The 13,511-nt window shown below is 42.1% G+C and overlaps 1 protein-coding gene across 3 annotated transcripts in view; it reads right to left on the bottom strand.

Moving 5' to 3' along the window:
• jakmip2 (janus kinase and microtubule interacting protein 2) overlaps positions 1-13,511 on the bottom strand; it is a 261,397-nt gene that overhangs the window by 85,199 nt on the left and 162,687 nt on the right. For 2 of the 3 annotated variants that reach the window (XM_073067853.1, XM_073067854.1), the window contains exons 5-6: positions 5,974-6,189; positions 1,483-1,581 (exon numbers count right to left, since the gene is read on the bottom strand). In XM_073067853.1, coding sequence (XP_072923954.1) covers positions 1,483-1,581; positions 5,974-6,189 — 315 coding nt within the window. The remainder of the gene's footprint in view (positions 1-1,482; positions 1,582-5,973; positions 6,190-13,511) is intronic. The other variant, XM_073067855.1, reaches the window with a different exon arrangement.

Here is a 13,511-nt window from a genome sequence, read left to right as displayed (position 1 = left end):
AAAATAAAATTCCTCATATCTTCTCAAATTCTCTTCATAAACCCGTGCCCTCTGGTCTTACATACTTTTACCATTGGGAATGGTTTCTTAATATTTACCCTATCTACTCTTCTCATAATGTTTTCACTTCTTTTGGACCCTTTGCTTGAAGGTAAGCAAGCCCAGTCTGTTCAATATCTCCTCATAAATGAAATATTCCATCCAAGGTAATATCCTGATGAACTTCTTCTGCACCATCTTCAGTTCAGTCACATCCATCTTAAATGTGGCGAGTAAACTGATACCCTATTACACAGATGTGGCCCAACCAATGTTTTCTAAAGTTGTATCAAGAGCTTCTTCTCCTTATGTACTGTGTCCTGGAAATGTGCACAATAAATTTCAGGTCTTTTGTTTCAACCACTGATTCAAAATAATCTAACTCTGTACATCAAATTCATCATATTTTTTGCAAGGTAAAAGCTAAATCTCAGCTTCATAGTGGAATCTGCTGACTCAAACCAAAGAACTAGAGGCAAAATTATATAGCTTCCTGCCAGGGAATCTTTGTGTGAAAATTAACTGAGATTAAATGAGGTGGGCTTATGTTAGTGAGACAGTAAGAACAGCAGACAAGAACAAAAATTGAATGGAATCCACTTAAAAACATTTTTTGGAAATGATATGAACGTATGTATTTCTGAAGTAGGAACCAGACCACACCAATTCACCCTATGATCATGCTCTGACATTCAATAAAACCACAGGTTTCATGACTATAAATTCTGTATTTGCATCTACTCCCAACAACCTTGAATAGACCGAGATCCAAACATGTAATTTCATACTGTCACTGGTACCTTCCTGTTTGTTTTAACTGAGTACTTCTTGCTATATTCGACGGGCATTTAGGGAATTATGTTATCAGACCATTTCCAACCCAATAACAACCTGTAACACAGGCTGAGATCGGGGATCTCAGCAGGCCAGGCAGCATCTATGGAAAAGAGTATAGTTGACATTTCGGGCTGAGAACCTTCGGCAAGACAACAACTTGTGGGGTGGTCATCCTTCACTTTGGCAAAACTCATTGCACCTTATGCTTTCAATAGTTGTGCAACTCTTGGTTGGTGCTACATCTCTTGTGATGCAGAAAATAACTGAATATTGGCTGGTGAGCATGGACACAGAACCTAACGGCGGGCCATTGTCACTTAGGGGCAGAGTTGACCACTTGCTCCAAGTAGATTGTACCTGGAAGCACACAAAAACAAACAGCATACTCTCTACAATGAGGATAATGAGTTTGGATGGTTTGCTAGTTATCAGAATGCACTCCATCTTACAATGTTCACAGATGGCATCATCCTGGGGCTCTCTCTCCTCCAGAATGACAGTTTGCTGAAGCTTAAAAAATAATTTTACGGGTAGATTAACTGCTGGAGGAAGATAACAGCGTGAATTCATAAATACATTATTGAGCTTTAGACATAATTAACTTACCAGTTCATTTCTTTCATCTACCAGCAGTGTGTTTCTATCTTCAAGTTTTCGAATTGTTGAGTTAAGGTCTGCAATCTTGCGTTGGTTCCTCCGCAAATCCTGGGTGAAAGAATGAAATTAACTGTGTGTAAAGAATGCAAGTTCCGTGCATGCTGATCGGACCGATCCTGGATACTGATGCCCGCTAGCTGCTCTCTCCACTCATTGAACACACGAACAGCAGGTTGAAACAGAAAGTGATCAGAAAATGAAAACAGGTGTTCATTTCAGAACAGGAAAAATGCTACAGATACGGGAATTGTAAAAAGGAATGGAAGTTGCTGGGCACGTTCAGGTCAGGTGATATCATTTGTTCTCTTATTTTCTTACCAACACTGATATTTAAATAAATGATGCAATTAGTGAATAAGTGGTACATTGGTAAACTCAATATGGAATCTTTATTATAAGCTGATAAGTTTGTTCTAAGCAGTGAAAGAGAAAGAGCTTACAAAAGGAATAATTCAGGAAATGTAAACATTGGTGTAGCAAAGATTACTTTTCTGAATGGAATGTAATAAATTCTCTACACATATTTAAGGGAGATCTAAACAAAGATTATCAGACTGTGGAAAGAGCTAATCAGCCTTACATTGTAGATTATTGACATTTCTTCATATATTCCAGAGGTTCATTGATTAGATTTTGGTTTGCTCAATTGCTCATCCAAAGCGATATTTGTTTCAAGAGGGATAAAGAAATAAAATTGGTAGTTGATTTTTTTTTACAAGTCCTATATGAGGGAAACTGATAAAAAATGTAAATGTACACTTTGGTTCACATTAATTATTGATGGCAGAGTATGTTACCTTTCACATCTGTAGGAATCATCCTGATTCTCTATGTCATACCCAAGTTTAAGGCCATACTTTATTAATACAGATATGCTGTTGGGCATCTTATTTTCCATAGATTTTCTCAAAATGCAATGTCTTTTAAATTACATTATATAATCAGGTTTTTTTGCTATTTAAAATAATAATTCAGTTGATGAAGTTAGGTTTGTTGTATGAGCCAAAAGGATTTGCCATGTTAACATTTTAGGCAACATGATGCCCTGGAACATTCTAGAGGGATTTTCTGGGGAGAGCGCAGGAGCTTTGGAGGAAGGAGGAGAAAGAAGGAAAATGGAAATGGACAACAAACATAGCAGAACATGAACTCACTTGGAAAGACAGGCACTGCTGTGGGAAAATCCTCATGAAGACAAATGATTTCACAGAGGATGTACAGATAACTTTTAATTAGCTAGTTATCACATGACCTTGGGGAAAGTTCAGTGCCTTGTCTTTGGATGTTGCACAGACATTTAAGTATGTTTCACTTGAACTGTGTTTGGTACCATGAGTAAATGAAGTGAAGCCATCTGGATTGACTATGCAACAATAAGCTCCAACAGTTATGTGCACACTTAAAATAAATAAATATCTAATGGGCCCTTCTTCTTTATTTTGTTTGTTATAATCTAAAATATTTTGTCAATGCAATTTCAATCTAAGTTTACACAGCTGTGAGTTAAACTATTGCTTCCTAGAGAATGGTAAATTTGCATGGTGTATCAGTGTTCAATCAAATGATGGCCTCATTTCCCCTTAAAGGGACATTCAAACTTTTATGTCTGTGTTTACCTGAAACATATTTACCCCAGGTGTGTTTATTTATTGGAAGTGGCCTTTCCATCATTATTCTCCATGCATTGTGGAGTTATGTTGCTGTTAGTTTGTACTCACTGTAATAGCTAACTCATTATGAGCCTGTGTAAGAGGGTTACATTTACATTACTATTTCATGCATGCCAATGTGGCAGCTAGCATACGCATGAAGAAAAGCAAATAAATAAGCTCTCCCCAGACAGCTTTTGCAGATGCTATTTAAGACTTGTGTGTTGGTCAAGTCAACTAACAGAGCTCTTTTCACTGTGTTAGTAATGAAGAGAATATAATAGTGAAAAAGGAAACTTACACGTTGCAGCTAAAATACACCACTCTGGAAGTCTGGTTGATCAGCAAGCTTGGCAAAGTGTTTGCAGATGTTTCAGCTCCAATCAAGAAGCCATCATCGGTGTACAGCTGAGGGTGTCGTCTGCTCAGAACGCTGGCTTATATACTCCTCTGGGGTCCGATTGGATATTGATAAGGCATCGTGATCTTGCTGAATGGTTCAGATCACTGAACAGTTTAGCCGTTTTGAAATGCTAAATTGTTCAATTATTTTGAACCAGCCAACCAGGTCATGAAGCTTTATCAATAACCATTTGGGCCCTGGGGAGTATATAAGCCTGCATTCTGAGGAAACAATGCCCTCAGCTGTACACCGATGATGGCGTCTCGACTGGAGCTGAAACATTTGCAAATATTTTGCCAAGGTCGGCAGTCAATCAAATTTCCAAGTTGCCAACTCCAGCTACCGATATTCTGCAATATTTCAAATGCATCATTCTCTCCCTAATCTAGTGAACTATAGGCATATATAGAGTGATCAGGTCTACATGGAATTTTACCCTGAAAATTTTGGAGAAGATCATCTGCTGTATTGTTTCCAAACCTATTAGACCACGCACAACATATCATGTACAAGGGCAAAGGGCTGCTAATTGGTTGACTGTGTCCAGATAACACTGGCAGAAACAGCGTGTTCCCAGACAGACAGCCAATGAAAGCTCTGTCCTACTGATTCAGATATAACAATGTTAACAAATGAACTAATCTAATACTTGGCAGTTGAAAATCTGTTTAACATATTTTCTTTTGTGTTTACATTACACTATTTACACATATCTTTCACATTTTTGAGGACCTGATTCCTGCTATTCTACAATTAGAGCATAGAAATTCCCCTAACATTCCAGTGTGGTACTGAGGAAGTCCAGTGAGACAGTAAACAAAAGATTCAACTGGTGAATGTTAGAGCTTTGTTTCAATTTTCACAATGAAAGGAATTCTACAATATCCCATCAACATTTCCTCTGCCTAATGCTGTGGTTAAAAATATGTCAGTTGCAGTTTATAGAATTTTGTTAACTAAAAAATACCCATGAATACTACTTGCTATTCCCCTTTTTCACTATTTATATTGTAACTTGTAGAAATTTTATGTTTCGTGCTGTAGTGCTGCCACAAAGTTCTCGAAATATGCATATATCAGGATGCTCTTTATCGATTACAGCTTGACATTTAGCATTATCATCCCCTCAAAACTAAATCAGTAAACTCCAAGACCTGGGCCTCAATACCTCCTTTGTAATTGGATCCTGGATTTCCTCATTTGTAGACCCCAGTCAGCTTGGATTGGCAAAAACATCTTCATCAGCACAGGGGCACTGTAGGGATGCATACTCAGCCCCTGCTCTACTCACTTTACATCTATGACTATGTGGCCAAGTACAGCTCCAGCACCATATACAAGGTTGCTGATGACACCACTGTTGTGGGTTGTATCAAAGGTGATGATGAATCAGCATACAGGAGGGAGACTGAAAATTTGGTTTAGAGGTGTAATAACCACAACCTCTCAATCAATGGCAAGAAAGCTGATAGTAGACTTCAGGAGAGAGAAACCAGAGGTCCATGAGCCAGTAGTCATTGGAGGATCAGAGGTGGAGAGGGTCAGCAACTTAAAATTCCTAGTTAACACTATCTCAGAGGACCTGTCTTGGACACTTCATATAAATATAATTGCAAAGAAAGCACAACAATGCCTCTACTTGTTCTGGAGTCTCTAGAGATTTAGCATCCTTGGCAAACTTCTATAGATGTGTGGTGGAAAGTGTATTGACTGGCTGCATCACAGCCTGGTATGGGATCACCAATACCTTTGAGTGGAAAGTCCTACAAAAGATAATAGATTTGACACAATACATCACGGGTTAAACCTTTGAGAGCATCTACGTGAAATGTTGCTGTAGAAAAGCAGCATCCAACATCAAAGATTTTCACCACCCAGGCTAGGCTTTGTTCCTGATGCTGCCATCAGGCAGAAGGTACAGCTGCCTGGGACTCACATCACCAGGTTCAAGAACAGTTACTTATCAGGCTCTTAAACAAAAGGGGATAACTACACTCATTCTATTTCCTGTGTTTCCACAGCCTATGGTCTCAATTTAAGTTCTCTTTATCTTGTTATTTCATGCTCCCATTATTTATTACTATTTATTTATACTTGTGTTTGCAGTTTGTTGTTTACTGGTCCTGTTTACAGTTACTGCTCTATAAATTTGCTAAGTCTATTTGCCGGAAAAGCAATCTCAGGGTTGTATGTGGTGACATATATGTACTCTGATAATAATTTTTACTGTGAACTTTGAGTTTTGAAAATAAACCCGATTCTGATTTGGTGCATATAAGCAAAAATGATTGCTTCAAATACTTTCATAGCAACTACAGTAAGATCACTTGAAAGGGCATTAAAAAAAATTGATTTTACTCAAAGGCCACAAGTTCAAGAAGTGTTTACCGGACTGCCAGGGTGATCAGAGTTATCCCGTGCACTGCCTGGAACTTCCCGTTTAGGACTGCTCATGCCCAAGTTGCACTCTGCCTCCTTCACCAAGAAGAGTTGCTCATCCAGAGCTTCCTTCTGGAGCTGAAGCTTCTGTGTATAACCAGTTTGCACCTCCAGCTCCTTCTCCAGTGAAAAGATTGTTCGATCTTTAGCTTTAATCTCATCCATCTTGAAACACAAATTAAAAGAGAAAGGAATTAAAAATCTAGGGAGAGTGAAGATTTTCTTCTAACCACTGATCTAGTGTCACTCTGTATTTGTAATTTATTGCAATCTCAAGCAATCCATCTTTCTGCTGAGATTTCTTGACTAAAGAACTGAACTCATCCAACTTCACAGTTGTTTCACATTTTATTCCGCTGCTATTTTAAATAATTAATTTTAATAGAGTGCGTAAGCATATTTGTGGTATCGTGATAAAACTCTGCAGGACCTACATTTGGATTGTTGCATGTCTATTTACAAAGAAAGGCCAATTTGCTCTTTGGCATGCAGATTGCTTTGTTCTGTCACTAGGATCAGATTGGGTGGTGGAACATTAAGGATTTAATAAGTTGGATCATTAGCTTTTTGCTAATGTCTAGCACATTCTGATCTTCTCGAGTTTGGACCCTGTGCACATGGGGCTTTACAGTCATGGGGACTTTTCAGGGCAAGGTGCGATAGGTGACTTACAACAGATTATAAACTATATTAAATACATGGATGATGATTTGCTATTATCACAAAACAACCCTCCTTCATGAAAAGGGAGACCCATCATATCTATTACTTCTACTAGCAGCTCGTTCCACACTCACAAAACACTCTGAGTGAAGTTTCAACTCAAATTCCCCATAAAATATTTCACCTTTCAACCTAAACCTATAACCTTTATTTCTGTATTCAAATAACCTCAGTGGAAAATGCCTGCATGCATTCACCCTACCTGTACCCTCTCATAATTTTGCACTCCTCTGTAAGATCTCCCCTTATTTTCCTGCACTCCAAGGAATAAAGTCCTAACTTATTCAGTCTATCCCTACAATTAAGTCCAATAAGCTGAAAAGAGAGCAGAAAATGTTTACAAGCAAGTTCTCAAGTTCTGACAATGTTGTAAACTTTTTCTGCATTGTTTCAAGCTTATTGATGTTTTTTTTCCTGTAGGAAGGTGAATAGAACTGCACATAATCCTCTAAATTTGGCCTCAGCAATGTCTTTGACAACTTCAACATCCCAACTCCTTTAATCAATGCCTTAATTTATGACCAGTGTGACAAAAATTCTCTTTACAATCCTATCTACCTGTGATTTCACTTACAAGGAATTATTGATCTGCTATTCCCAGATCTATTTTTTCCAATACATACCTCAGAACCCTACCATTCATTGTGCAAGTCTTATCCTGGTTATTCCTTCCAAAGTGCCATACCTCACACTTGTCTGAATTAAGTTCTATCTGCCAGTTTTCAGCCCATTCTCCCATCTGGTCAAGATCATTCTATGAACTTTGATCATCTTTCTCACTGTCCACTCTACTTCCATTCTTGATGTTGTCTGCAAATTTGCTTTTCCAGTTTACCACATTACCCAAATCATTGATATAGACAATAAACAATGGACCCAGCACCAATCCCTGCAGCACTTCACTAGTCATAGGCCTCCAGCCAGGGAGACCACTATGTATCTACTACCACTCTCCGGCTTCTCCTGCTAAGTCCAACTGGCTACCTCATCCTGAATATGAAGCAACTTAACCTTCTGGAATAGCCTCTCATGTTGGACTTGGTCAAAAGGCCTTGCTAAAGTCCATGTAGACAACACCCATGACCCTTCCTTCTGCAATCTTCTTTGTAACTTCTTTGTAAAACTCTAAGAAAGGCTAGACATGACTTCTCTCACACAAAGCCTTGCAGACTTTTTCTAATCGGGCACTGTCTAACCAAATACTTATATATCTTATTCCTTAGAATATCTTCCAATAATTTACCTACGACTGACGTCAGGTCTTTATTTTCCCATCTTATTCTTAGAGCCTTTCTTGAACAACAGAACAACATGAGCTATTTTTCTGCCCTGTAACACCTCAACTATGGCTAAGTACATTTTAAACTTCTCTGTCAGGGCCCCCACAATTTCTGCACTAACATCCCAATAATCTCAAGTTGGTAGACTGTAACTAGTGGGGTACCACAGCTATCAGTGCTTGGACTTCAACTATTTACTATCTACAATGATATTTTAGCTGCAGGGACAAAAGTTAGTTTTCAAAGCTTGTTGATGAATCGTAACTCAGGCGGACTGCAAGAAGAGGATTAAGGAAACTCTGAAGGACTTACAGACAAGCCAAGGGAATGGGCAAGAACATGGCAGATCGAGTGTGACATAGAATATATGAAATTATTCACTTAAATGCACACAGTGAAGGTGCGTTATTAAATGGTGTGATATTTGAAAGTTCTGATATTTGGAGCTTCCTCACTGTTGGTGTTATACACCAATTCACTGAAAGCAAATTGAGTGCAGCAAACAATTTGTAAGACATATGTTATGCTAAATTTCTTTCTGAGAGAACTGGATTAAAGGAATAAAAGATGACTTACTGCAATAATATAGGGTCTTGTTAAGACAACACAGAAGTGTACAGGTTTACTCTCCCTCAAACCAGATATACTCTATTTGTCATATAAGGGGTGTAGGCAGGTTCCTTGGGTGGAAGGTTTGCCACTTCAGGACATGTTCATTAGACAAGGTATGTAATGTCTAGAGTTTAGAAGAATGGGATGTAATCCCAACAAAACTTACAACATTCTTACAGGGTAGATGCATAGAGGATTTCACTCAGATTCAGTCAATACATTCATTCAAAATAAAGACTGATAGATTTCCAGATGTTAGGAGAATCAAGGGACATTGGGATCGCACTGGACAATGGAGTTGAGATAGAGGGTCAGCTACAGACTTGATGAATGGTAGTCCGCACAAGGAAATGGATGGTCAATTCCTGTGTCTACTTCTTCTTGTCTTATCAATTCTAAGACTTTGTTTATTCTGAATTATTTGTGGTACAATTCTTGTTGAAGATATTTATAGGAGAGAACATAACTGGCTTATATTACATTCCTGTTGATCCTGTAAACCTTGGACTTTAGATACAACACTGTCATCTGCAGAGATTCTCTGATGATTCAACAATAGTTGGGTGTATAAAAGGAGGACAGGAGGATGAATATAGGGCCCTGGTGGAGGACTTTGTCAAATGGTGCAAGCTGAATCATCTACAGCTCAATATTAGTAAGACAACGGAGTGGAAGCAACAACGGACTTGGTCAAAGACTACTTATGGGTATTACAACACACACAAATGCTAGAGGAACTCAGCAGTTCAGGCAGCATCAATGAACAGTTAATGGTTCAGGCTGAGACCATTCTTCAGGATTGGAAAGGACGGGTGAAGATGCCACAATAGAAAGGTTGGGGGGCAGTGGGGGAGGATAGCTAGAAGGTGATAGGTGAAACCAGGTGGTTAGGAAAGTTAAAGGGCTGGAAAGGAAGGAATCCGATAGCAGAGGAGAGTGGTTTGGGGGAGGGGAGAGTGGATCAGGGGAGGAGAACGGATCGGGGGGGAGGAGAGAGCGGATTGGGGGGGGAGAGAGCGGATTGGGGGGAAGAGAGCGGATGGGAAAGAGAGCGGATGGGGAAGAGAGCAGATGGGGGGAAGAGAGCGGATGGGGGGAAGAGAGCGGATGGGGAAGAGAGCAGATGGGGGGAAGAGAGCGGATGGGGAAGAGAGCGGATGGGGAAGAGAGCGGATGGGGAAGAGAGCGGATGGGGAAGAGAGCGGATGGGGGAAAGTGAGCGGATGGGGAAGAGAGCGGATGGGGGGAAGAGAGCGGATGGGGGGAAGAGAGCGGATGGGGGAAGAGAGCGGATGGGGGAAGAGAGCGGATGGGGAAGAGAGCGGATGGAGCAAGAGTGCGGATGGGGGAAAGAGAGCGGATGGGGAAGAGAGCGGATGGGGAAGAGAGCGGATGGGGAAGAGAGCGGATGGGGGGAAGAGAGCAGATGGGGGGAAGAGAGCGGATGGGGAAGAGAGCGGATGGGGAAGAGAGCGGATGGGGAAGAGAGCGGATGGGGAAGAGAGCGGATGGGGAAGAGAGCGGATGGGGGAAAGTGAGCGGATGGGGAAGAGAGCGGATGGGGAAGAGAGCGGATGGGGGGAAGAGAGCGGATGGGGGAAGAGAGCGGATGGGGGGAAGAGAGCGGATGGGGAAGAGAGCGGATGGGGGTAAGAGAGCAGATGGGGGTAAGACAGCGGATGGGGAAGAGAGCGGATGGGGAGAAGAGAGCGGATGGGGGAAGAGAGCGGATGGGGAAGAGAGCGGATGGAGGGAAGAGAGCGGATGGGGGAAGAGAGCGGATGGGGGAAGAGAGCGGATGGGGAAGAGTGCGGATGGGGAAGAGTGCGGATGGGGAAGAGAGCGGATGGGGGAGAAGAGCGGATGGGGGAAGAGAGCGGATGGGGGAAGAGAGCGGATGGGGGAAGGGAGCGGATGGGAGAAGGGAGCGGATGGGGGAAGAGAGCGGATGGGGAAGAGAGCGGATGGGGAAGAGAGCGGATGGGGAAGAGAGCGGATGGGGAAGAGAGCGGATGGGGAAGAGAGCGGATGGGGGGAAGAGAGCGGATGGGGAAGAGAGCGGATGGGAGAAGAGAGCGGATGGTGGGGAAGAGAGCGGATGGGGGGGAAGAGAGCGGATGGGGGGGAAGAGAGCGGATGGGGGGAAGAGAGCGGATGAGGGAAGAGAGCGGATGGGGGAAGAGAGCGGATGGGGAAGAGAGCGGATGGGGGAAGAGAGCGGATGGGGAAGAGAGCGGATGGGGGAAGAGAGCGGATGGGGAAGAGAGCGGATGGGGAAGAGAGCGGATGGGAGAAGGGAGCGGATGGGGGGAAGAGAGCGGATGGGGAAGAGAGCGGATGGGGGAAGAGAGCGGATGGGGAAGAGAGCGGATGGGGAAGAGAGCGGATGGGGGGAAGAGAGCAGATGGGGAAGAGAGCGGATGGGGGAAGAGAGCGGATGGGGGGAAGAGAGCGGATGGGGAAGAGAGCGGATGGGGAAGAGAGCGGATGGGGGAAGAAAGCGGATGGGGGGAAGAGAGCAGATGGTAGGAGAGCGGATGGGAGAAGGGAGCGGATGGGGGGAAGAGAGCGGATGGGGGAAGAGAGCGGATGGGTGAAGGGAGCGGATGGGGGGAAGAGAGCGGATGGGGGAAGAGAGCGGATGGGGTAAGAGAGCGGATGGGGTAAGAGAGCGGATGGGGGTAAGAGAGCGGATGGGGAAGAGAGCGGATAGGGAAGAGAGCGGATGGCGGGAAGAGAGCGGATGGTGGGAGAAGGGCCTTTTCTTCTATGGTCTACTCTCCTCTCCTATCAGATTCTTTCCTCTCTAGCCTTTTAACTCTTTTACCACCTGGCTTCATCTGTTACCTTCTAGCTATCTTCCTTCCCCTCTCATTTTATTCTGGTGTCCTCCTGCTTCCTTTCCCATCCTGAAGAACGGTCTCAGTCTGAAACCTCAACTGTTAATTCATTTCCACAGAAGCTGCCTGACACAGACATAGTTATCTACAGCATGTTACTGGCCCTTCAGCCCAGAATGCTGTGCTGACCATGCAACCTATTCTAGAAACTGCCTAGAATTTCCCTACCACATAGCCCTCTTTTCCTAAGCTCCATGTACCCATCTAAGAGTCTCTTTCAAGACCCAATTCGTAAAGCAGCCATAAGGGAATCGTGAAGCAAACTCAATGGGCCAAATGGCCTAATTCTGCTCCTATGTCTTATGATCTTAAAAGCTAGGGATTCTTTCCTTAATGCAAGAAAGGCTAAAGAAAATTTAATAAAGGGATCTACAAGGGACAAACCATCTTCACAGCCAAAAGGGTCAGCAACACGAGGGCACAGATTTAAGGTAATTGGTGAAAAACTCAGAGGGGAGATGAGGAGATTTTTGTTTCAAGTCAGTCGTTTGTAACAATGCATGACTTGAAAGGCTAGTAGAAGTACGTAGATTCAATAATAACTTTCTATAGGGAATTAAATCCGAAGTTTAAAGAAAAAAGAAACATTTGTAGGTCCTTGGGGAAAGAGCGGGGAAGGGAGACTAATTGAATTGTTTCAAAGACACCACATAGACATGATGAGATGGTGGCCACCTCCTGTTCCCTTTCATTTTATGGTTATATCCTAGAAACTCTCACTTGTCTGATGCAAAATGGCACAGGGTTTTAGCGGAGCAACAGTTTTAGAGAGAAAAGACCATTTCATCACTTACCATTTCATGACCTGCTGAATTTCTCCAGCATTTTGTGTGTGTAGTTTTGGATTTCCAGCACCTGCAGAATTTCCTGTCTTTATGGACATTGCAGTTGGGTCTGTGCTTCTTAATTCTCCAGATGCCAGGCTTTATTTCGGGTACACAGGGAGGATGTGTGTGCTTTATTAGGAGGGCAAAATCTAGTCTACATGGATTTAGGTAGGAAGATTATACAGGTGGTAGAATATTGGAACACTATCAAGGAGGGCATTAGCGACGGAAACAATACTCATATTTAGAAATATATTGAATTTATACTTGTCGTAAAGACCAGCAGGGCTTTGAAGGTGCTGTAATGTGGGATTTGTAGGGGCATCTCTTTATCAACTGAAATCAAATGAGCTGACTGGCCTCCTTTTTCATGATCTTTCTATGATCTTATTTGACATTTAAAAATGAAAGCTGAGCATTAAGATCATAAAGGCTGAGTGATTTTGCTTTTGTTGTGTATGGATGTTTTAGCACATTGTAATGCTTATCCAATCCAACACTAGTGGAAAGTGTTTGAGTCAGGGATCTCCCAACCCTTTACTATCACACCAGGGTTTAAATGTTTTGTCATCTAAATAGTTTGGGATTGGCCATACACAGATGTTCTGAAAGGACTCATTTATAATGAGCCTTCTTTTAGAACATTTTTTGACCAGTCAGCCTGTCGATTCTGCTCCACCATACCATTCCTGAGTTATTATCCCTCTCAACTCCATTCTCCTGCCTTCTCCCCACAACCTTTGATGCCATTACTAATCACGAACTTTTTGCCCCTTTAATAAAACTTTTAGACCAGGTTGGCAAACAATTGCTAAGAGCGATGCCAATAAAACATGGTATATGTTGCTCCCTATGAGATTAAAACAGTTCATGGAACAGATTAACACCTGTTCAAAAGGAAAACGCAAATGCACATTGTGTGAGTGGGTTGACTCTTCCATAGTGGAACATCATTATCCATTCTTGTCCTTCATTGTTGGGCAGTCTTTCATTATTAAGAAGCAATAAGTGTGACATAAAATAATTCATATGTATTTTCTGGATCATTGCAAGATGGTGAAAGTCAGAAGGAATAAACAAAGAAAACGTGCGATCTCCCACTCCATTAGTTTGCTTGGAGTTGAAAACAAACAAAAATCATCAAT

Source organism: Hemitrygon akajei, chromosome 15 (genome assembly GCF_048418815.1).
Source record: "Hemitrygon akajei chromosome 15, sHemAka1.3, whole genome shotgun sequence".
Lineage (NCBI taxonomy): Eukaryota > Metazoa > Chordata > Chondrichthyes > Myliobatiformes > Dasyatidae > Hemitrygon > Hemitrygon akajei.
The sequence above is the reverse complement of the archived record's forward strand: the minus strand, read 5'-3'. Positions and strand labels throughout refer to the sequence as shown.